Source organism: Eucyclogobius newberryi, unplaced genomic scaffold (genome assembly GCF_026437365.1).
Source record: "Eucyclogobius newberryi isolate DKJ021-1_F unplaced genomic scaffold, fEucNew1.0.hap1 SCAF_23, whole genome shotgun sequence".
NCBI lineage: Eukaryota > Metazoa > Chordata > Actinopteri > Gobiiformes > Gobiidae > Eucyclogobius > Eucyclogobius newberryi.
In genome coordinates this window covers 478687-502738 of record NW_027315868.1, presented here as the reverse complement: position 1 = coordinate 502738, position 24052 = coordinate 478687, and the positions used below count along the sequence as shown (strand labels likewise).

The 24052-nt window shown below is 51.3% G+C and overlaps 1 protein-coding gene across 1 annotated transcript in view; it reads right to left on the bottom strand.

The window, feature by feature from the left end:
- The window catches only part of slc2a9l2 (solute carrier family 2 member 9, like 2), a 76628-nt gene extending 54598 nt beyond the window's left edge, over positions 1-22030 (bottom strand). Inside the window, exons 1-5 of the mRNA XM_072459509.1 lie at positions 21950-22030; positions 21382-21483; positions 19274-19434; positions 13511-13635; positions 1236-1381 (exon numbers count right to left, since the gene is read on the bottom strand). Of these exons, the coding sequence (XP_072315610.1) occupies positions 1236-1381; positions 13511-13635; positions 19274-19434; positions 21382-21483; positions 21950-22030 (615 nt within the window). The remainder of the gene's footprint in view (positions 1-1235; positions 1382-13510; positions 13636-19273; positions 19435-21381; positions 21484-21949) is intronic.
- Between the last annotated feature and the right edge of the window lie 2022 nt (positions 22031-24052).

The window sequence follows — 24052 nt, the reverse complement described above, 5'->3', positions numbered from 1 at the left end:
CTGTTACATAGCTGCTCCCTCACTCTGCAGTGTTTGGGTTTGCACCAGCTCGTGTTCACATACACCGCCAGACCTCCACCTCTCTTCTTCCCGCATTCTCTCGTTCTGTCCGCCCGCAGCAGATGAAAATTGTCCAAACCTACAATATAGTCTGGCATTTCTGCTGTTAACCAGGTCTCTGTGAAAATCAAGACGCTGCTGTCCCTATAAATCCTCTGGGACCGCATGAGGCTCGCTATTTCCGTCATTTTATTTTGAAGGGACCTCACGTTACCCATGACTACGGCGGGAACCGGCTTTCTATTTCCTCCTCTCTTCTCAAGGATTTTACGTCCAGCCCTTCTGCTTCTCTGTGATTTCCTTAGGATGTCCGCCGGGATAACGTGACGATCTCCGAGTAAGACGACTGTTCTCCGCAGTTTCATGAGTTCTTCCTTTGTGTAAACGCGGTACGGCGCCGGCCGGGGGGCGTGGGGGGACCGGGGGGGCTCGGAGCCAAGGCACATCGTGACGCAAACACCCAATCCAGCCGAATAAAGTCAAAACAAGTTGAATTAAAGCGATTCCAGTGCGTGTCCCGATCGTTCGTGAAGTTCCTCTTTTATGTAAACGTGTACCGCGGCACGCCGTACTTTAGCGGCGGCTGGAGGGCGCGGGGGGGCTAGCTCAGAGCTAGCTCACATCACGACGACACGACGAAAAACACCCAAATCCAGCCGAAAAAAGTCAAAAAACTGTCCCTATCGTACAGTAAAATAGAAAAAAATATTTACAAAATATAGCAGATAAAGCACAACAAGTGTGAGAAAAAAGAGGAGTGTTTACACGCTCTATTAAAACTAAGAAAATTATATATTTTTTTAATTTTTCCAAATATTGCAATAAAGATTTTCCTCCTGATACTCTCACCTGTCCCGTGTGGTGCACATGTCACTCTCACCTGTCCTGTGTGGTGCACCTGTCACTCTCACCTGTCCTGTGTGGTGCACCTGTCACTCTCACCTGCCACTCACACCTGTCCCGTGTGGTGCATCTGTCACTCTCACCTGTCACTCTCACCTGTCACTCTCACCTGTCACTCTCACCTGTCACTCTCACCTGTCCCGTGTGGTGCACCTGTCACTCTCACCTGTCCCGTATGGTGCATCTGTCACTCTCACCTGTCACTCTCACCTGTCCCGTGTGGTGCACCTGTCACTCTCACCTGTCCCGTGTGGTGCACCTGTCGCTCTCACCTGTCCCAGCAGCTCCGGCAGGCCCAGCACCTGTCCCATGAACACTCCCAGACAGATGAGGACGGCGTTGAACTGTCCAATGAAGCCTCGGATGTGTTTGGGTGAGATTTCCCCGAGGTACATGGGCAACGCACTCAGAGCGATCCCTGTAACACAAGCACAGGTTATTACATACACACACACACACACACACACACACACACGTAGAGGCTTTAGCCACGCCCCTCACACATGCTAGCTTTAGCCACGCCCCTCACACACACTAGCTTTAGCCATGCCCCTCACACACACTATCTTCAGCCACGCCCCTCACACACACTAGCTTCAGCCACGCCCCCCACAAATGCTAGCTTTAGCCACGCCCCTAACACACTAGCTTTAGCCACGTCCCTCACACACACTAGCTTTAGCCACGCCCCTCATACACGCTAGCTTCAGCCACACCCCTCACACGCGCTAGCTTTAGCCACGCCCCTCACACACACTAGCTTCAGCCACGCCCCTCACACATACTAGCTTTAGCCAGGCCCCTCACAGGCACTAGCTTTAGCCAGGCCCCTCACACACACTGGAATGACTAAACGTCTTTAACTACTTCCTGCTTCCGAAGAGTGCACACGCTTTCTCGCTCGCTCCAGCTTGCTATTGCTGCTTTACTTATTTATTTTGCTTTTTAATCCGTTTTTGTCTTTCAAACATTTTTGCTTTAGACTTTTTCAAGTAAACCATGGATTTTAAGAACATTTTTCCAGTTTTAACGACATATCTGACGCCAGCGACATGTCCGGGAGAAGAAGGGAGAAAGACTGTGAACGCTGTCGGAAATATCAACAAGAAATTAATGAGCTGAAAATATATATTTGTTTTGGAATCTGAAAAAGGTTTTCACGATACCATTCCTGTGTCAACCGGTGGTAAGAAGAGCACACTTTTTACAAGAAAAACTGCTACTTTCAACTTAAACCGCAGTGACTCTGTGTCGTTTCCAAAACTTTCTAAAAAACGGAACAAACTTGGGGCAAAGCCTAAACGATGCAAAGATAACGTAAAGTCACCTAAAATACAGCTCACAAACAGATTTTTACCACTTTGAGAGACAGAATTAAATGAAAAAAGGAAAAATGACGTGGCCAAAATACAGCAAGGAGGATCTGTGCCAACAGCCAAGGTCACACAGATTATTTTGATTGGAGACGGTGCAATAAGTCATGAAAAGATAAACACACATTCTTTTCCCAGCGCCACAGTTTCTGAGATAACGTCAATCCTTCCAAATATTATGGCTAAGCATGGCGGAGCTAAACAGCTGATTGTGCACGTATGTGCAGTGGATATACGACAGGAACGGACTGAAGTTTTGAAAAAAGACTTCTTGAAGTTATTCGACGTGCTTGATAAAGTGGAAATCAAAACATTCATAAGTGGACCTCTTCCAAACATCGACAGGAGGATAAACAAGTTTACCTGCTTCAGCTGAACACATGGCTGTCCAAAGAGTGTGCACCTAGAGGACTACATTACATTCAGAATTTCTATCTATTCTGGAAACGAGAGGACCTGTTTAAGAGAAATGGCCCCCACCTATGCATGCAGAGGTGGAGTGAGGGTGCAGAGGTGGAGTGAGGGTGCTGTCAGAGAACCTGCTCCACGCTCTGAGACATTGGACTGGGCCTGGACAGGGTCCTGAGCAGATAGTTAGAGAAGAGAGGAATGAGAGAAGAATTCCTGCTCCATCAGCCAGAGACCGAGCCAATGTTTCAACATCAACAGCACCACAACCTCAGCCTCCACCAAAGGATTCATCAGCAGCTGCTCCACCACCACCAGAAAAGGATTCAGCTCCAGCTGCTCCACATTCACCTCCACCGCCTCCAGCGAAGGACTCATCAGCAACAGCACCACAACAATCTTCAAAGGCCTCGGACCCATCTGTGACAGGCCCAACAACATCCCTGTCATCGCCCCTGCCTTCAGAGCAGCCCTGGATTCTCCCTGCAACATCTACTCCACTACAGATTCCTCACTCCCCTTCTCATCTCCACCCTCACCCATGGGCCTTCCCAGCCATTTTGAAAGTCTGATCAAATCAGGCATTAAGATGGCTCCACACAAGCCCAATATAGCAAGATCAAGAGTTATGTCAATACATATCAACTCTTCCCCGCACAAGCCGACTACATCAACAAAAGCCCCACCACCCATCCCCCCTCGTCTTTCACCTGGTATCTCCCGTAGCTAGGGTGCACTGGGTCTCAGCGTTGCCAGGACTTGTTGTCATATTAAAAATCAAACCAACCCGGGGCCCTATGTAAAAATAGCCCCCCCTAGTGCTATTTCTGTAGTCACATCACACAGATGGAAAAACAAAATGCGAGTCAGGCCGGATCTGAGAAATTTGATTCATATTCCCTGTGAAAAGATAAGACCCAGTCCCACTGAAACTAGTCTGAAACTTGCTGTGCTAAATGTCAGATCTTTATGTAACAAATCACTCTTAATTCACAATTGTATTTCTTCTTATAATCTTAATTTTATGTTTTTAACTGAAACATGTCTTGACAAAAACACAGGAAAACAAAAAAGGGGGTGGAGTCTGTGCTATCTTTATAGATGAAATAATCACCCGCAGGTTGTCTTTTGGGGTGTTTTTATCATTTGAGTTTGTCTCCTTTAAAATGGAACTAAAACAGTCTCATCCATTCTCTTCATTGTTTTATACAAGCCTCTCCAGCACTGCCAACATTTTATTGATGATTTTACTGAGATGTTTCAGTTGTGTGCACAGACTTTGATGGTTTGGTCATTACAGGAGAGATTTACAAAGAGAAGCTGAACATGTACAACCTCATTTTATGTAGAACTAGGGAAAGATATTTTTCTGAAATTATTGGAAGCTGCAGTAACAACTGGCGTGTCCTGTTGCCACAGTAACAGATGAACAAACCCTCCAGCTCAGCTGCCGTTAGAACTAATTTCCACATCCAAGTGTAATGAGTTTACATTATTCTTTAATGACAAAGTTCAGGGCATTAAACATGATATAAATCCCACAATGCAAAATATTACCCTGAAACCACCAAGACACTTAGAGCTAACTCACTTTGCACCTGTAACTGACAAAACTATCCAGGGGATCATCACCAGTCTGAGTTCATCTACATGCTGCCTTGATGTGTTACCCACCAGATTTCTAAAGTCTGTGCTGAACAGTTTGTTAGCACCACTCACTCACATAGTTAACATGTCGCTTCAATCTGGAACATTCCCAATGTCTTTGAAAACTGCGGTCATAAAGCCTCTCCTAAAGAAGAGCAGTCTTGATGCTGCAGTCCTGAGTCATGACCGGCCCATCTCTAATCTGCCATTTTGGGGCAAAGTCCTTGAAAAGGTTGTTTACAACAGTCACAGATTTCCTCTTAATAAACAACTCATTTGATGTTTTTCAGTCAGGTTTTGGACCTCATCACAGCACTGAGACTGCTCTTGTCAAGGTGACAAATGACATCCTCCTGAACACTGACACGGGCAAAGCCTCAGTCTTAATTCTGTTAGATCTGAGTGCTGCGTTTGACACTGTCGATCATGGGATCCTCTTACAGAGACTAGAGGACTGGGTGGGCATCACTGGCCCCGCCCTAAACTTGTTAAGGTCCTATCTGGAAGACAGGAAGTACTTTGTTGAAATTAGTAACTGTATCTCAGACCACATGCCCCTGACCTGTGGAGTGCCCCAAGGGTCCCCTTCTGTTCAACCTCTACATGCTGCCGTTGGGTCAGTTGATGGTTGCAGTGAAAATGTGTCCTATCACAATGATGCAGACGAGTCAGATCTATGTTTCACTGTCGCAGGTGAATATGGACCAGTGGATTCTCTCTGTCACTGCATCCAACAGATCAGTTTGTGGAGGCAAAACAACTTTCTCCAGCTGAACTCAAGACAAGACTGAAATCATCGTTTTTGGCACAGAAACAAAGAGAAAGTGTTAGCGGTCACCTCCAGAGTCTCGCTCTAAAACCTACAAATCAAGTTATAACTCTGGGGGTAATAATGGACTCAGACTTGAACTTGAACACGTCAAATCAATAACATCAGCAGCTTTTTACCATCTAAAAAGCATTGCCAAAATCAAAAATATAGTGTCTAAACCAGATTTAGAGAGACTTATCCATGTGTTTGTCTCCAGTAGATTAGACTGTAACGGCCGCTCACTGGTCTCTCCAAACGAGCTGTAAAACAGCTGCAGTTCATCCAGAACGCTGCTGCTCGGGTCCTGACTAGAACCAGGAAGTATGATCACATTAGTCCTGACTAGAACCAGGAAGTACCATCACATTAGTCCTGACTAGAACCAGGAAGTACCATCACATTAGTCCTGACTAGAACCAGGAAGTACCATCACATTAGTCCTGACTAGAACCAGGAAGTACCATCACATTAGTCCTGACTAGAACCAGGAAGTACCATCACATTAGTCCTGACTAGAACCAGGAAGTACCATCACATTAGTCCTGACTAGAACCAGGAAGTACCATCACATTAGTCCTGACTAGAACCAGGAAGTACCATCACATTAGTCCTGACTAGAACCAGGAAGTACCATCACATTAGTCCTGACTAGAACCAGGAAGTACCATCACATTAGTCCTGACTAGAACCAGGAAGTACCATCACATTAGTCCTGACTAGAACCAGGAAGTACCATCACATTAGTCCTGTTCTCAGGTCTCTGCACTGCCCCCTGTGGCTCAGAGAAGAGACTTTAAAGCAGCTCTGTCCCTCCATGGCCTAGCACCAAAGGCCTCCTGCTGGTGCCAGAGTCAGGACTAAACATGGACCGGCCTCCTGCTGGTGCCAGAGTCAGGACTAAACATGGACTGGCCTCCTGCTGGTGCCAGAGTCAGGACTAAACATGGACCGGCCTCCTGCTGGTGCCAGAGTCAGGACTAAACATGGACCGGCCTCCTGCTGGTGCCAGAGTCAGGACTAAACATGGACCGGCCTCCTGCTGGTGCCAGAGTCAGGACTAAACATGGACCGGCCTCCTGCTGGTGCCAGAGTCAGGACTAAACATGGACCAGCCTCCTGCTGGTGCCAGAGTCAGGAATAAACATGGACCGGCCTCCTGCTGGTGCCAGAGTCAGGACTAAACATGGACCGGCCTCCTGCTGGTGCCAGAGTCAGGACTAAACATGGACCGGCCTCCTGCTGGTGCCAGAGTCAGGACTAAACATGGACCGGCCTCCTGCTGGTGCCAGAGTCAGGACTAAACATGGACCGGCCTCCTGCTGGTGCCAGAGTCAGGACTAAACATGGACCGGCCTCCTGCTGGTGCCAGAGTCAGGACTAAACATGGACCGGCCTCCTGCTGGTGCCAGAGTCAGGACTAAACATGGACCGGCCTCCTGCTGGTGCCAGAGTCAGGACTAAACATGGACCGGCCTCCTGCTGGTGCCAGAGTCAGGACTAAACATGGACCGGCCTCCTGCTGGTGCCAGAGTCAGGACTAAACATGGGGAATCTGTGTTTCAGTTTTATGCAGCTAAAATCTGGAACATTCTTCCTGAAGATGTGAAACAGATTCTTCTCTGACAATGTTCAAATCTAAGCTAAAAACGGTTTTGTTTAGCTGTGTTTGACTGAAAGGATTTTTCTTTGCACTTTTCTACAATCAGTGGGAATGATATAAAAAGGAGTTGGACTCCGAAAAAACGTTACCCTTTGTGGCTAGGTGTTTTTTATTTTAATTTTTTATTTAGTTAATTTTATTGTATTTCTGTTTCTGTAATTTCTTTGTGATTTTATTGCATTTGTCCTGTTATGAAGCACTTTGAATTGCCCTGTGTATGAAATGTGCTCTACAAATAATCTTGGCTTTGTGACTCGCTCAGATCGACCTCAGGAGGAAAAGTGTCATTGATTTAGATCCAAACATATATTTGCATTAAAATAAACTCTAACGAGCTCTAAAGTTGAGCCAGTGAAACTATTGTGTCTCATCAGCACATTTTCAAATTCAACACAGAGAATTATTCAAGGCTTTAAAGCTGCAGGAGGTAAATGTGGATGTTCCTCGTGTCAGCGGGAAATATAGAACGAGATCAAAGGTTTTTCAAAGTGGCGTTCACGTGGAATGTGATGATGTCGTTATGGAAACCATCTCCAGTTCAAACAGCCTTTAACTTGTGTTTAAAGTCGCACGGTGTCACTTTTCTGCTGGTCTCCATGGAGATGTTATTACTGTGGCAGAGGATTCAGAGTTCAACAAATATTTTGACTGATCTTTGAGACGTTTGAAACACATTTGGACCAAATAAAGGTGTAAATCTGTGACTGAAGCTTCTGACATTTATGAATGAAGTGTTTAAGTAGATGAAAGACAGATGGAGGGATGAAATAATGGAGGAATGAATGGACGGATGAATGAATAGACGGATGAATGGATGAATGGAAGGATGAATGGATGAATTAATGGACAGATGAATGGACGGATGACTGGACGGATAAATGAATAGACAAATGGATGGATGGAAGAATGGATAGATGAATGGAAGGATGAATGAATAGACAGATGTATGGATGAATGGACGAATGAATGGAAGGATGAATGGATGGATGAATGGACGAATGAATGGAAGGATGAATGGATGGATGAATGGACGAATGAATGGAAGGATGAATGGACGGATGAATATATAGATGAATGGACAGATGAATGAATAGACGGATGGATGGATGGATTAATGGACAGATGAATATATAGATGAATGGACAGATGAATGAATAGACGGATGGATGGATGAATGGACGAATGAATGGACGGATGAATGGACGAATGAATGGACGGAACAATGGTTGAATGGATGAATGGACCAATGGACGGATGAATGGATGGATAAATGGACAGATGAATGGACGGATGAATGGATTGATGAATGGACTGATGGATGAATGGACAGATTAATGGATGGAGGCATGGATGGATGAATGAATGGACCGATGAATTAATAAACGGATGGATGGACGGATTAATGGATGGATGGACGGATGAATGGATGGATGAATGGATGAATGGATGAATGGACGGATGAATGGATGAATGGATGAATGGACGGATGAATGGATGGATGGACGGATGAATGGGCGGATGGAAGGATGGACGGATGGAAGGATGAATGGATGGACGGATGGAAGGATGGATGAATGGATAAATGGACGGATGAATGGGTGGTTGAATGGACAGAAGAATGGACTGATGAATGGACGGATGAATGACACCGGTGACACAAGTCTTGAGGGATCTGAGTTTCTTTCTCTGAGCGACGGTCAAATCCAGACGGTCAGTCGTGTTGTTTATGGTCGGTCAGTCGTGTTGTTTATGGTCGGTCGTGTTGTTTACGGTCGGTCGTGTTGTTTACTGGACGCTCGATGTCAGACTTAAACTGATCCTGGACTTTTATGTCCACATTATGGTATTTTAGAGGCGTGGTCATGATGGTGTTTTAGAGGCGTGGTCATGATGGTGTTTCAGGAGGCGTGGTCATGATGGTGTTTTAGGAGGCGTGGTCATGATGGTGTTTTAGAGGCGTGGTCATGATGGTGTTTTAGAGGCGTGGTCATGATGGTGTTTCAGGAGGCGTGGTCATGATGGTGTTTCAGGAGGCGTGGTCATGATGGTGTTTTAGAGGCGTGGTCATGATGGTGTTTGAGGAGGCGTGGTCATGATGGTGTTTGAGGAGGCGTGGTCATGATGATGTTTTAGAGGCGTGGTCATGATGGTGTTTGAGGAGGCGTGGTCATGATGATGTTTGAGGAGGCGTGGTCATGATGGTGTTTCAGGAGGTGTGGTCATGATGGTGTTTTAGAAGCGTGGTCATGATGGTGTTTGAGGAGGCGTGGTCATGATGGTGTTTCAGGAGGCGTGGTCATGATGGTGTTTTAGAGGCGTGGTCATGATGGTGTTTGAGGAGGCGTGGTCATGATGATGTTTGAGGAGGCGTGGTCATGATGGTGTTTCAGGAGGCGTGGTCATGATGGTGTTTTAGAGGCGTGGTCATGATGGTGTTTGAGGAGGCGTGGTCATGATGGTGTTTCAGGAGGCGTGGTCATGATGGTGTTAGAAGAGGCATGGTCATGATGGTGTTTCAGGAGGCGTGGTCATGATGGTGTTTTAGAGGCGTGGTCATGATGGTGTTTCAGGAGACGTGGTCGAGATGGTGTTTTAGAGGCGTGGTCATGATGGTGTTTGAGGAGGCGTGGTCATGATGGTGCTATAGGAGGCGTGGTCATGATGGTGCTATAGGAGGCGTGGTCATGATGGTGCTATAGGAGGCGTGGTCATGATGGTGCTATAGGAGGTGTGGTCATGATGGTGTTTCAGGAGACGTGGTCAAGATGGTGTTTTAGAGGCGTGGTCATGATGGTGTTTGAGGAGGCGTGGTCATGATGGTGCTATAGGAGGCGTGGTCATGATGGTGCTATAGGAGGCGTGGTTATGTTGGTGCTATAGGAGGCGTGGTCATGATGGTGCTATAGGAGGCGTGGTCATGATGGTGTTTTAGAGGCGTGGTCCTGATGGTGTTTGAGGAGGCGTGGTCATGATGGTGCTATAGGAGGCGTGGTCATGATGGTGTTTTAGAGGCGTGGTCATGATGGTGTTTGAGGAGGCGTGGTCATGATGGTGCTATAGGAGGCGTGGTCATGATGGTGCTATAGGAGGCGTGGTCATGATGGTGCTATAGGAGGCGTGGTCATGATGGTGTTTGAGGAGGCGTGGTCATGATGGTGTTTGAGGAGGCGTGGTCATGATGGTGCTATAGGAGGCGTGGTCATGATGGTGCTATAGGAGGCGTGGTCATGATGGTGCTATAGGAGGCGTGGTCATGATGGTGCTATAGGAGGCGTGGTCATAATGGTGCTATAGGAGGCGTGGTCATGATGGTGCTATAGGAGGCGTGGTCATGATGGTGCTATAGGAGGCGTGGTCATGATGGTGCTATAGGAGGCGTGGTCATGATGGTGCTATAGGAGGCGTGGTCATGATGGTGTTTGAGGAGGCGTGGTCATGATGGTGTTTGAGGAGGCGTGGTCATGATGGTGCTATAGGAGGCGTGGTCATGATGGTGCTATAGGAGGCGTGGTCATGATGGTGCTATAGGAGGCGTGGTCATGATGGTGCTATAGGAGGCGTGGTCATAATGGTGCTATAGGAGGCGTGGTCATGATGGTGCTATAGGAGGCGTGGTCATGATGGTGCTATAGGAGGCGTGGTCATGATGGTGCTATAGGAGGCGTGGTCATGATGGCGTTTGAGGAGGCGTGGTCATGATGGTGCTATAGGAGGCGTGGTCATGATGGTGCTATAGGAGGCGTGGTCATGATGGTGTTTGAGGAGGCGTGGTCATGATGGTGTTTCAGGAGGTGTGGTCATGATGGTGTTTTAGAGGCGTGGTCATGATGGTGTTTGAGGAGGCGTGGTCATGATGGTGTTTCAGGAGGCGTGGTCATGATGGTGTTTTAGAGGCGTGGTCATGATGGTGTTTGAGGAGGCGTGGTCATGATGATGTTTGAGGAGGCGTGGTCATGATGGTGTTTCAGGAGGCGTGGTCATGATGGTGTTTTAGAGGCGTGGTCATGATGGTGTTTGAGGAGGCGTGGTCATGATGGTGTTTCAGGAGGCGTGGTCATGATGGTGTTAGAAGAGGCATGGTCATGATGGTGTTTCAGGAGGCGTGGTCATGATGGTGTTTCAGGAGGCGTGGTCATGATGGTGTTTTAGAGGCGTGGTCATGATGGTGTTTTAGAGGCGTGGTCATGATGGTGTTTCAGGAGACGTGGTCGAGATGGTGTTTTAGAGGCGTGGTCATGATGGTGTTTGAGGAGGCGTGGTCATGATGGTGCTATAGGAGGCGTGGTCATGATGGTGCTATAGGAGGCGTGGTCATGATGGTGCTATAGGAGGCGTGGTCATGATGGTGTTTCAGGAGACGTGGTCAAGATGGTGTTTTAGAGGCGTGGTCATGATGGTGTTTGAGGAGGCGTGGTCATGATGGTGCTATAGGAGGCGTGGTCATGATGGTGCTATAGGAGGCGTGGTTATGTTGGTGCTATAGGAGGTGTGGTCATGATGGTGTTTCAGGAGACGTGGTCAAGATGGTGTTTTAGAGGCGTGGTCATGATGGTGTTTGAGGAGGCGTGGTCATGATGGTGCTATAGGAGGCGTGGTCATGATGGTGCTATAGGAGGCGTGGTTATGTTGGTGCTATAGGAGGCGTGGTCATGATGGTGCTATAGGAGGCGTGGTCATGATGGTGCTATAGGAGGCGTGGTCATGATGGTGTTTTAGAGGCGTGGTCCTGATGGTGTTTGAGGAGGCGTGGTCATGATGGTGCTATAGGAGGCGTGGTCATGATGGTGTTTTAGAGGCGTGGTCATGATGGTGTTTGAGGAGGCGTGGTCATGATGGTGCTATAGGAGGCGTGGTCATGATGGTGCTATAGGAGGCGTGGTCATGATGGTGCTATAGGAGGCGTGGTCATGATGGTGTTTGAGGAGGCGTGGTCATGATGGTGTTTGAGGAGGCGTGGTCATGATGGTGCTATAGGAGGCGTGGTCATGATGGTGCTATAGGAGGCGTGGTCATGATGGTGCTATAGGAGGCGTGGTCATGATGGTGCTATAGGAGGCGTGGTCATAATGGTGCTATAGGAGGCGTGGTCATGATGGTGCTATAGGAGGCGTGGTCATGATGGTGCTATAGGAGGCGTGGTCATGATGGTGCTATAGGAGGCGTGGTCATGATGGTGCTATAGGAGGCGTGGTCATGATGGTGTTTGAGGAGGCGTGGTCATGATGGTGTTTGAGGAGGCGTGGTCATGATGGTGCTATAGGAGGCGTGGTCATGATGGTGCTATAGGAGGCGTGGTCATGATGGTGCTATAGGAGGCGTGGTCATAATGGTGCTATAGGAGGCGTGGTCATGATGGTGCTATAGGAGGCGTGGTCATGATGGTGCTATAGGAGGCGTGGTCATGATGGTGCTATAGGAGGCGTGGTCATGATGGCGTTTGAGGAGGCGTGGTCATGATGGTGCTATAGGAGGCGTGGTCATGATGGTGCTATAGGAGGCGTGGTCATGATGGTGTTTGAGGAGGCGTGGTCACGATGGTGCTATAGGAGGCGTGGTCATGATGGTACTATAGGAGGCGTGGTCATGATGGTGTTTGAGGAGGCGTGGTCATGATGATGTTTGAGGAGGCGTGGTCATGATGGTGTTTCAGGAGGCGTGGTCATGATGGTGTTTTAGAGGCGTGGTCATGATGGTGTTTGAGGAGGCGTGGTCATGATGGTGTTTCAGGAGGCGTGGTCATGATGGTGTTAGAAGAGGCATGGTCATGATGGTGTTTCAGGAGGCGTGGTCATGATGGTGTTTTAGAGGCGTGGTCATGATGGTGTTTCAGGAGACGTGGTCGAGATGGTGTTTTAGAGGCGTGGTCATGATGGTGTTTGAGGAGGCGTGGTCATGATGGTGCTATAGGAGGCGTGGTCATGATGGTGCTATAGGAGGCGTGGTCATGATGGTGCTATAGGAGGCGTGGTCATGATGGTGCTATAGGAGGCGTGGTCATGATGGTGAACACTATTTAAATGTTTGTCAAAGTAAATTTTAATGTGATTAATGTTGAAATAAATCCACTGCTAAACACATTAATACCTCATTAATATTCATAAACAACAGGAGTGGGAGGAGTTTATGGGGCGATCGAGACATAATAAATCATCTTTACAGAAATATATTCTGTCCAAACGAGAAGTTTTGAAGTTTCATGACGTGAAAGTAACGAGCGAATAATGAGCTCCACGAGACCAGGAACTAATTAATAATGGGAGTGTCCATAGAGGGCGGGCCAATTATAATGGCTCTTTTTTACAGTCTGGTTGCTAGGTAACAGTTGTAGAGCGACCTCATGTCCAACCAGGAAGTCACATTATAAAAATGTCAAACTGAGAAAACATTTTTAGAAGTTCTGCTCGGCTGAAGTCCAGGTCCTGGTCTGGTTAAAGTCCAGTTCCTGGTCTGGTTAAAGTCCAGGTCCTGGTCTGGTTAAAGTCCAGGTCCTGGTCTGGTTAAAGTCCAGGTCCTGGTCTGGTTAAAGTCCAGGTCCTGGTCTGGTTAAAGTCCAGGTCCTGGTCTGGTTAAAGTCCAGGTCCTGGTCTGGTTAAAGTCCAGGTCCTGGTCTGGTTAAAGTCCGGGTCCTGGTCTGGACTGAGGTTTTACCTGAGTCGACGCCCACGATGAAGCGTCCGATGATCAACATCTCGAAGGATCTGGAGGTTTGTCCCAACGACAGAAGCAAAGAACCAAGAAGAGCGAAGACGTTATTCACCAGGAGAGCTCCTTTTCTGCAAGAGGAGGCGAGAGATGAGAGGAGGAGAGGAGGAGAGGAGGAGGAGAGGAGGAGGAGGAGAGGGAGAGGAGAGGAGGAGGAGAGAGATGAGAGGAGGAGAGGAGGAGAGGAGGAGAGGAGGAGGAGAGGAGGAGAGGAGGAGAGGAGGAGGAGAGGAGGAGGAGGAGAGGGAGAGGAGAGGAGGAGGAGAGAGATGAGAGGAGGAGAGGAGGAGAGGAGGAGAGGAGGAGGAGAGGAGGAGAGGAGGAGAGGAGGAGGAGAGAGATGAGAGGAGGAGAGGAGGAGAGGAGGAGAGGAGGAGAGGAGGAGAGGAGGAGGAGAGGAGGAGAGGAGGAGAGGAGGAGGAGGAGATGAGAGGAGGAGAGGAGGAGGAGAGGAGGAGAGGAGGAGGAGGAGAGGAGAGGAAGAGAGGAGGAGGAGGAGAGGAGAGGAGGAGAGGAGGAGAGGAGGAGGAGAGAGATGAGAGGAGGAGAGGTGGAGGAGAGGAGGAGAGGAGGAGAGGAGGAGAGGAGGAGAGGAGGAGAGGAGGAGGAGAGGAGGAGAGGAGGAGAGGAGGAGGAGGAGAGGAGAGGAGGAGAGGTGGAGGAGAGGAGGAGAGGAGGAGAGGAGGAGAGGAGGAGAGAGATGAGAGGAGGAGAGGAGGAGGAGAGAGATGAGAGGAGGAGAGGAGGAGAGGAGGAGGAGAGGAGGAGAGGAGGAGAGGAGGAGAGGAGGAGAGGAGGAGAGGAGAGGAGGTGGAGAGGGGGAGAGGAGGAGAGGAGGAGAGGAGGAGGAGAGGAGGAGAGGAGGAGAGGAGGAGAGGAGGAGGAGTGAGAGATGAGAGGAGGAGAGGAGGATAGGAGGAGGAGGAGAGGAGGAGAGGAGGAGGAGAGAGATGAGAGGAGGAGAGGAGGAGGAGAGAGATGAGAGGAGGGGAGGAGGAGAGGAGGAGGAGAGGAGGAGAGGAGGAGAGGAGGAGAGGAGGAGGAGAGAGATGAGAGGAGGAGAGGAGGATAGGAGGAGGAGGAGAGGAGGGGAGGAGAAGGAGAGAGATGAGAGGAGGAGAGGGGGAGGAGAGAGATGAGAGGAGGAGGAGGAGGAGGAGAGAGATGAGAGGAGGAGGAGAGGAGGAGGAGAGAGATGGGAGGAGGAGGAGGAGGAGAGAGATGAGAGGAGGAGGAGAGGAGGAGGAGAGAGATGAGAGGTGGAGAGGAGGAGAGGAGGAGAGAAGGAGGAGAGAGATGAGAGGAGGAGAGGAGGAGTGGGGGAGGAGAGAGATGAGAGGAGGAGGAGAGAGATGAGAGGAGGAGAGGAGGAGAAGAGGAGGAGAGAGATGAGAGGAGGAGAGGAGGAGGAGAGAGGTGAGAGGAGGAGAGGAGGATAGGAGGAGGAGAGGAGGAGAGGAGAAGGAGAGAGATGAGAAGAGGAGGAGGAGGAGAGAGATGAGAGGAGGAGGAGAGGAGGAGGAGAGAGATGAGAGGTGGAGAGGAGGAGAGGAGGAGAGAAGGAGGAGAGAGATGAGAGGAGGAGAGGAGGAGTGGGGGAGGAGAGAGATGAGAGGAGGAGGAGAGAGATGAGAGGAGGAGAGGAGGAGAAGAGGAGGAGAGAGATGAGAGGAGGAGAGGAGGAGGAGAGAGGTGAGAGGAGGGGGAGAGAAGGAGAGGAGGAGGAGAGAGATGAGAGGAGGAGAGGAGGAGAGGAGGAGGAGAGAGATGAGAGGAGGAGAGGAGGAGGAGAGGGATAAGAGGAGGAGAGGAGGAGGAGAGAGGAGGAGAGGAGGAGAGGAGGAGGAGAGAGATGAGAGGAGGAGGAGAGGAGGAGGAGAGAGATGAGAGGAGGAGAGGAGGAGGAGAGAGATGAGAGGAGGAGAGGAGGAGGAGAGAGGAGGAGAGGAGGAAAGGAGGAGAGGAGGAGGAGAGGAAGAGGAGAGAGATGAGAGGAGGAGAGGAGGAGGAGAGAGATGAGAGGAGGGGAGGAGGAGAGGAGGAGAGGAGGAGGAGAGAGAAATGAGAGGAGGAGGAGAGGAGAGGAGGAGGAGAGAGATGAGAGGAGGAGAGGAGGAGAGGAGAGGAGGAGGAGAGAGATGAGAGGAGGAGAGGAGGAGGAGAGAGATGAGAGGAGGAGAGGAGGAGGGGAGGAGGAGGAGAGAGATGAGAGAAGGAGAGGAGGAGGAGAGAGATGAGAGGAGCGGAGGAGGAGAGGAGGAGGAGAGAGAGATGAGAGGAGGAGGAGAGGAGAGGAGGAGGAGAGAGATGAGAGGAGGAGAGGAGGAGGAGAGGAGGAGAGAGATGAGAGGAGGAGGAGAGGAGGAGAGGAGGAGGAAAGAGATGAGAGGAGGAGAGGAGGAGGAGAGAGGAGGAGAGGAGGGAGGAGAGAGATGAGAGGAGGGGAGGAGGAGAGGAGGAGAGGAGGAGGAGAGAGATGAGAGGAGGAGGAGAGGAGGAGAGGAGGAGAGGAGGAGAGGAGGAGAGGAGGAGGAGAGAGATGAGAGGAGGAGATGAGGAGGAGAGGAGGGGAGTAGGAGGGGAGGAGAGGAGTAGGAGAGAGATGAGAGGAGGAGAGAGGAGTAGAGGAGGAGAGGAGGAGAGAGAGATGAGAGGAGGAGATGAGGAGGAGAGGAGGGGGGGGGGAGGAGGGGAGGAGAGGAGGAGGAGAGAGATGAGAGGAGGAGATGAGGAGGAGAGGAGGGGGGGAGGAGGGGAGGAGGAGAGGAGGAGTGGAGGAGAGGAGAGAGGAGAGGAGGAGAGGAGGAGAGGAGGAGAGGAGGAGAGGAGGAGGAGAGGCGGAGAGGAGGAGGAGAGAGGAGGAGAGGAGGAGGAGAGAGATGAGAGGAAGAGAGAGATGAGATGAGGAGAGGAGGAGGAGAGGAGGAGGAGAGAGATGAGAGGAGGAGAGGAGTAGGAGAGAGATTATAGGAGGAGAGGAGGAGAGGAGGAGGAGAGAGATGAGGATGAGGAGGAGAGGAGAGGAGAGGAGAGGAGGAGGAGAAAGATGAGAGGAGGAGAGGAGGAGGAGAGAGATGAGAGGAGGAGAGGAGGAGTGGGGGAGGAGAGAGATGAGAGGAGGAGGAGAGAGATGAGAGGAGGAGAGGAGGAGAAGAGGAGGAGAGAGATGAGAGGAGGAGAGGAGGAGGAGAGAGGTGAGAGGAGGAGAGGAGGATAGGAGGAGGAGAGGAGGAGAGGAGAAGGAGAGAGATGAGAAGAGGAGGAGGAGGAGAGAGATGAGAGGAGGAGGAGAGGAGGAGGAGAGAGATGAGAGGTGGAGAGGAGGAGAGGAGGAGAGAAGGAGGAGAGAGATGAGAGGAGGAGAGGAGGAGTGGGGGAGGAGAGAGATGAGAGGAGGAGGAGAGAGATGAGAGGAGGAGAGGAGGAGAAGAGGAGGAGAGAGATGAGAGGAGGAGAGGAGGAGGAGAGAGGTGAGAGGAGGGGGAGAGAAGGAGAGGAGGAGGAGAGAGATGAGAGGAGGAGAGGAGGAGAGGAGGAGGAGAGAGATGAGAGGAGGAGAGGAGGAGGAGAGGGATAAGAGGAGGAGAGGAGGAGGAGAGAGGAGGAGAGGAGGAGAGGAGGAGGAGAGAGATGAGAGGAGGAGGAGAGGAGGAGGAGAGAGATGAGAGGAGGAGAGGAGGAGGAGAGAGATGAGAGGAGGAGAGGAGGAGGAGAGAGGAGGAGAGGAGGAAAGGAGGAGAGGAGGAGGAGAGGAAGAGGAGAGAGATGAGAGGAGGAGAGGAGGAGGAGAGAGATGAGAGGAGGGGAGGAGGAGAGGAGGAGAGGAGGAGGAGAGAGAAATGAGAGGAGGAGGAGAGGAGAGGAGGAGGAGAGAGATGAGAGGAGGAGAGGAGGAGAGGAGAGGAGGAGGAGAGAGATGAGAGGAGGAGAGGAGGAGGAGAGAGATGAGAGGAGGAGAGGAGGAGGGGAGGAGGAGGAGAGAGATGAGAGAAGGAGAGGAGGAGGAGAGAGATGAGAGGAGCGGAGGAGGAGAGGAGGAGGAGAGAGAGATGAGAGGAGGAGGAGAGGAGAGGAGGAGGAGAGAGATGAGAGGAGGAGAGGAGGAGGAGAGGAGGAGAGAGATGAGAGGAGGAGGAGAGGAGGAGAGGAGGAGGAAAGAGATGAGAGGAGGAGAGGAGGAGGAGAGAGGAGGAGAGGAGGGAGGAGAGAGATGAGAGGAGGGGAGGAGGAGAGGAGGAGAGGAGGAGGAGAGAGATGAGAGGAGGAGGAGAGGAGGAGAGGAGGAGAGGAGGAGAGGAGGAGAGGAGGAGGAGAGAGATGAGAGGAGGAGATGAGGAGGAGAGGAGGGGAGTAGGAGGGGAGGAGAGGAGTAGGAGAGAGATGAGAGGAGGAGAGAGGAGTAGAGGAGGAGAGGAGGAGAGAGAGATGAGAGGAGGAGATGAGGAGGAGAGGAGGGGGGGGGAGGAGGGGAGGAGAGGAGGAGGAGAGAGATGAGAGGAGGAGATGAGGAGGAGAGGAGGGGGGGAGGAGGGGAGGAGGAGAGGAGGAGTGGAGGAGAGGAGAGAGGAGAGGAGGAGAGGAGGAGAGGAGGAGAGGAGGAGAGGAGGAGGAGAGGCGGAGAGGAGGAGGAGAGAGGAGGAGAGGAGGAGGAGAGAGATGAGAGGAAGAGAGAGATGAGATGAGGAGAGGAGGAGGAGAGGAGGAGGAGAGAGATGAGAGGAGGAGAGGAGTAGGAGAGAGATTATAGGAGGAGAGGAGGAGAGGAGGAGGAGAGAGATGAGGATGAGGAGGAGAGGAGAGGAGAGGAGAGGAGGAGGAGAAAGATGAGAGGAGGAGAGGAGGAGGAGAGAGATGAGAGGAGAGGAGGAGAGGAGGAGAGAAGGAGGAGAGAGATGAGAGGAGGAGAGGAGAGGAGGAGAGGAGGAGAGATTAGAGGAGAGAGATGAGAAGAGGAGAGAGGAGGAGAGAGAAGAGAGGAGGAGAGAGATGAGAGGAGGAGAGGAGGAGAGAGGAGAGAGGAGGAGAGAAATGAGAGGAGGGGAGGAGGAGAGAGAAGAGAGGAGGAGAGAGATGAGAGGAGGAGAGGAGGAGAGAGGAGAGAGGATGAGAGAGATGAGAGGAGGAGAGGAGGAGGAGGAGAGAGACGAGAGGAAGAGAGGAGGAGAGAGGAGAAGAGAGACAAGATTAGGAGAGGAGGAGGAGAGGAGGAGAGAGGAGGAGAGGGAGGAGAGGAGGAGGAGAAAGGAGGAGAGAGGAGGAGAGGGATGAGAGGAGGAGGGGAGGAGAGAGGAGAGAGGATGAGAAAGATGAGAGGAGGAGAGGAGGAGGAGGAGGAGGAGGAGGAGGAGGAGGAGGAGGAGGAGGAGGAGGAGGAGGAGGAGGAGGAGGAGGAGAGAGACGAGAGGAGGAGAGAGACGAGAGGAAGAGAGGAGGAGAGAGGAGAAGAGAGACAAGATTAGGAGAGGAGGAGGAGAGGAGGAGAGAGGAGGAGAGGGATGAGAGGAGGGGAGGAGGAGAGAGGAGGAGAGAGATGAGAGGAGGAGAGAGGAGCAGAGAGGAGGAGAGAGGAGGAGAGAGATGAGAGGAGCAGAGAGGAGCATGGAGGAGGAGAGAGGAGCAGGCAGTCTTTGTTCTCACTCACACATGTTGTTCACATTGGTATTAAACGCTGCATGTCCTTCCCAACTCTCAGCCCAGACAGACACTGACCTGCCCAGCACTTTGATGATGAGCGACACAGAGAGCGCCCCCATGAGGCCCCCGATGGAGAAGATGGACACGGTGAGTGACCACAGCAGCCTCAGGGCCTCGGGAGCGATGGGTGCTCCGTACCGCTCCTGCCACGTCCTGTTGTAGAACGACTGGATGAACTGCCACGTTAGTCCCTGTTCTAACCAAGCGGGGACCGAACAGTTCTAACCAGGCCGAGCAAGGACCGAACAGTTCTAACCAGGCCGAGCGGGGACCGAACAGTTCTAACCAGGCCGAGCGGGGACCGAACAGTTCTTACCAGGCCGAGCGGGGACCGAACGGTTCTAACCAGGCCGAGCGGGGACCGAACGGTTCTAACCAGGCCGAGCGGGGACCGAACAGTTCTAACCAGGCCGAGCGGGGACCGAACAGTTCTAATCAGGCCGAGCGGGGACCGAACAGTTCTAACCAGGCCGAGGACCGAACAGTTCTAACCAGGCCGAGCGGGGACCGAAGAGTTCTAACCAGGCCAAAAGGGGACCGAACAGTTCTAACCAGGCCGAGCGGGGACCGAACGGTTCTAACCAGGCTGAGCGGGGACCGAACGGTTCTAACCAGGCCGAGCGGGGACCGAACGGTTCTAACCAGGCCGAGCGGGGACCGAACAGTTCTAACCAGGCCGAGCGGGGACAGAACAGTTCTAACCAGGCCGAGCGGGGACCGAACAGTTCTAACCAGGCCGAGCGGGGACCGAACAGTTCTAACTAGGCCGAGGACCGAACAGTTCTAACCAGGCCGAGCGGGGACCGAAGAGTTCTAACCAGGCTGAGCGGGGACCGAACGGTTCTAACCAGGCCGAGCGGGGACCGAACAGTTCTAACCAGGCCGAGCGGGGACCGAACAGTTCTAACCAGGCCGAGGACCGAACAGTTCTAACCAGGCCGAGCGGGGACCGAAGAGTTCTAACCAGGCCAAAAGGGGACCGAACAGTTCTAACCAGGCCGAGCGGGGACCGAACGGTTCTAACCAGGCTGAGCGGGGACCGAACGGTTCTAACCAGGCCGAGCGGGGACCGAACGGTTCTAACCAGGCCGAGCGGGGACCGAACAGTTCTAACCAGGCCGAGCGGGGACCGAACAGTTCTAACCAGGCCGAGCGGGGACCGAACAGTTCTAACCAGGCCGAGCGGGGACCGAACAGTTCTAACTAGGCCGAGGACCGAACAGTTCTAACCAGGCCGAGCGGGGACCGAAGAGTTCTAACCAGGCTGAGCGGGGACCGAACGGTTCTAACCAGGCCGAGCGGGGACCGAACAGTTCTAACCAGGCCGAGCGGGGACCGAACAGTTCTAACCAGGCCGAGCGGGGACCGAACAGTTCTAACCAGGCCGAGCGGGGACCGAACAGTTCTAACTAGGCCGAGGACCGAACGGTTCTAACCAGGCCGAGCGGGGACCGAAGAGTTCTAACCAGGCTGAGCGGGGACCGAACGGTTCTAACCAGGCCGAGCGGGGACCGAACAGTTCTAACCAGGCCGAGCGGGGACCGAACAGTTCTAACCAGGCCGAGGACCGAACAGTTCTAACCAGGCCGAGCGGGGACCGAAGAGTTCTAACCAGGCCAAAAGGGGACCGAACAGTTCTAACCAGGCCGAGCGGGGACCGAACGGTTCTAACCAGGCTGAGCGGGGACCGAACGGTTCTAACCAGGCCGAGCGGGGACCGAACGGTTCTAACCAGGCCGAGCGGGGACCGAACAGTTCTAACCAGGCCGAGCGGGGACCGAACAGTTCTAACCAGGCCGAGCGGGGACCGAACAGTTCTAACCAGGCCGAGCGGGGACCGAACAGTTCTAACTAGGCCGAGGACCGAACAGTTCTAACCAGGCCGAGCGGGGACCGAAGAGTTCTAACCAGGCTGAGCGGGGACCGAACGGTTCTAACCAGGCCGAGCGGGGACCGAACAGTTCTAACCAGGCCGAGCGGGGACCGAACAGTTCTAACCAGGCCGAGCGGGGACCGAACAGTTCTAACCAGGCCGAGCGGGGACCGAACAGTTCTAACCAGGCCGAGGACCGAACGGTTCTAACCAGGCCGAGCGGATTAAACGAGTCGAGAAGAAAACTCACCACCGCCGGAGCGTTCACCACCGACAAATTGTAACCGTAAAGGAAGGAGGAGCCAAGAGCGCCGAAGAAGGCCGCGCCCACCAGACACGGAGAGAGCACCACCTGCAGGAGGAGAGAAGAGTTACACCAGGAGAGAGAGCACCACCTGCAGGAGGAGAGAAGAGTTACACCAGGAGAGAGAGCACCACCTGCAGGAGGAGAGAAGAGTTTGTAGTTTTTACCTTCTTGTGCGTCTCCTTCAGCTCGAGCTTGGTGTCCATCTCGCTCGCTCACCGCTCTGACCAACACAACATTTCAAAACACTTCAAACTCAAAGATATTTTAATAAACACAACATTCAGAGGCAGTTTGTCCAAATCTGCAAAATGTACTCAAGAAAGAGAGGAAAACGGGCCAAAAATGGAAAAACTACTTTATGATAAAAACAAACTAAATCAAAGGAGAAAAAAGAAGAAAGTTTTAGACTAAATGAGAGCGACAATAAGACGAGTCCGACTCAAAAAGCAGAAACCAAACAGGAAGTGTGATGTGTAAGAGCCACACAAGCCACAAAGGTCACTCCGGTCACTTTGGTCACTCCGGTCACTTTGGTCACTCCGGTCACTTTGGTCACTCCGGTCACTTTGGTCACTCCGGTCACTTTGGTCATTATGCGGGACAAGAGCCACGCTGTCCCCTGCGGGACAAGAGCCACACTGCCCCCTGCAGGACAAGAGCCACACTGCCTCCTGCTGGACAAGAGCCACACTGCCTCCTGCTGGACAAGAGCCACACTGCCTCCTGTAGGACAAGAGCCACACTGCCTCCTGCTGGACAAGAGCCACACTGCCTCCTGCGGGACAAGAGCCACGCTGTCCCCTGCAGGACAAGAGCCACGCTGTCCCCTGCAGGACAAGAGCCTTTGTCTGGTTTAGTCCAGAGTTTGTCTGGTTTAGTCCAGAGTTTGTCTGGTTTAGTCCAGGGTTAATCAGATTTAGTCCAGGGTTTGTCTGGTTTATTCCAGAGTTTGTCCAGAGTTTTTCCAGAGTTAGTCTGGTTTAGTCCAGAGTTTGTCTGGTTTATTCCAGAGTTAGTCCTGAGTTTTTCCAGAGTTAGTCTGGTTTAGTCCAGAGTTTGTCTGGTTTAGTCCAGAGTTAGTCTGGTTTAGTCCAGAGTTAGTCTGGTTTAGTCCAGAGTTTGTCTGGTTTAGTCCAGAGTTAGTCCAGAGTTTTTCCAGAGTTAGTCTGGTTTAGTCCAGAGTTAGTCTGGTTTAGTCCAGAGTTAGTCTGGTTTAGTCCAGAGTTTGTCTGGTTTAGTCCAGAGTTAGTCCAGAGTTTTTCCAGAGTTAGTCTGGTTTAGTCCAGAGTTTGTCTGGTTTAGTCCAGAGTTTGTCTGGTTTGTCTGGTTTAGTCCAGAGTTAGTCGAGAGTTTTTCCAGAGTTAGTCTGGTTTAGTCCAGAGTTAGTCTGGTTTAGTCCAGAGTTAGTCTGGTTTAGTCCAGAGTTAGTCTGGTTTAGTCCAGAGTTTGTCTGGTTTAGTCCAGAGTTAGTCTGGTTTAGTCCAGAGTTAGTCTGGTTTAGTCCAGAGTTTGTCTGGTTTAGTCCAGAGTTAGCCTGGTTCGTCTGGTTTAGTCCAGAGTTAGTCCAGAGTTTTTTTCCAGAGTTAGTCTGGTTTAGTCCAGAGTTAGTCTGGTTTAGTCCAGAGTTAGTCTGGTTTAGTCCAGAGTTAGTCTGGTTTAGTCCAGAGTTTGTCTGGTTTAGTCCAGAGTTAGTCTGGTTTAGTCCAGAGTTAGTCTGGTTTAGTCCAGAGTTTGTCTGGTTTAGTCCAGAGTTAGTCCAGAGTTTTTCCAGAGTTAGTCTGGTTTAGTCCAGAGTTAGTCTGGTTTAGTCCAGAGTTAGCCTGGTTTAGTCCAGAGTTTGTCTGGTTTAGTCCAGAGTTAGTCCAGAGTTTTTCCAGAGTTAGTCTGGTTTAGTCCAGAGTTTGTCTGGTTTAGTCCAGAATTTGTCTGGTTTGTCTGGTTTAGTCCAGAGTTAGTCCAGAGTTTTTCCAGAGTTAGTCTGGTTTAGTCCAGAGTTAGTCTGGTTTAGTCCAGAGTTAGTCTGGTTTAGTCCAGAGTTTGTCTGGTTTAGTCCAGAGTTAGTCCAGAGTTTTTCCAGAGTTAGTCTGGTTTAGTCCAGAGTTTGTCTGGTTTAGTCCAGAGTTAGTCTGGTTTTGTCCAGAATTAGTCTGGTTTAGTCCAGAGTTTGTCTGGTTTAGTCCAGAGTTAGTTTGGTTTGTCTGGTTTAGTCCAGAGTTAGTCCAGAGTTTTTCCAGAGTTAGTCTGGTTTAGTCCAGAGTTAGTCTGGATCCAGCGTAAGTCTGGGGTAGTCCAGAGTTTGTCTGGTTTAGTCCAGAGTTAGTCTGGTTTAGTCCAGAGTTTGTCTGGTTTAGTCCAGAGTTAGTCCAGAGTTAGTCCAGAGTTTTCCAGAGTTAGTCTGGTTTAGTCCAGAGTTAGTCTGGATCCAGAGTTAGTCTGGTTTAGTCCAGAGTTAGTCTGGTTTAGTCCAGAGTTAGTCTGGTTTTGTCCAGAGTTTGTCTGGTTTAGTCCAGAGTTAGTCTGGTTTATCTGGTTTAGTCCAGAGTTAGTCCAGAGTTTTTCCAGAGTTAGTCTGGTTTAGTCCAGAGTTAGTCTGGATCCAGAGTAAGTCTGGGGT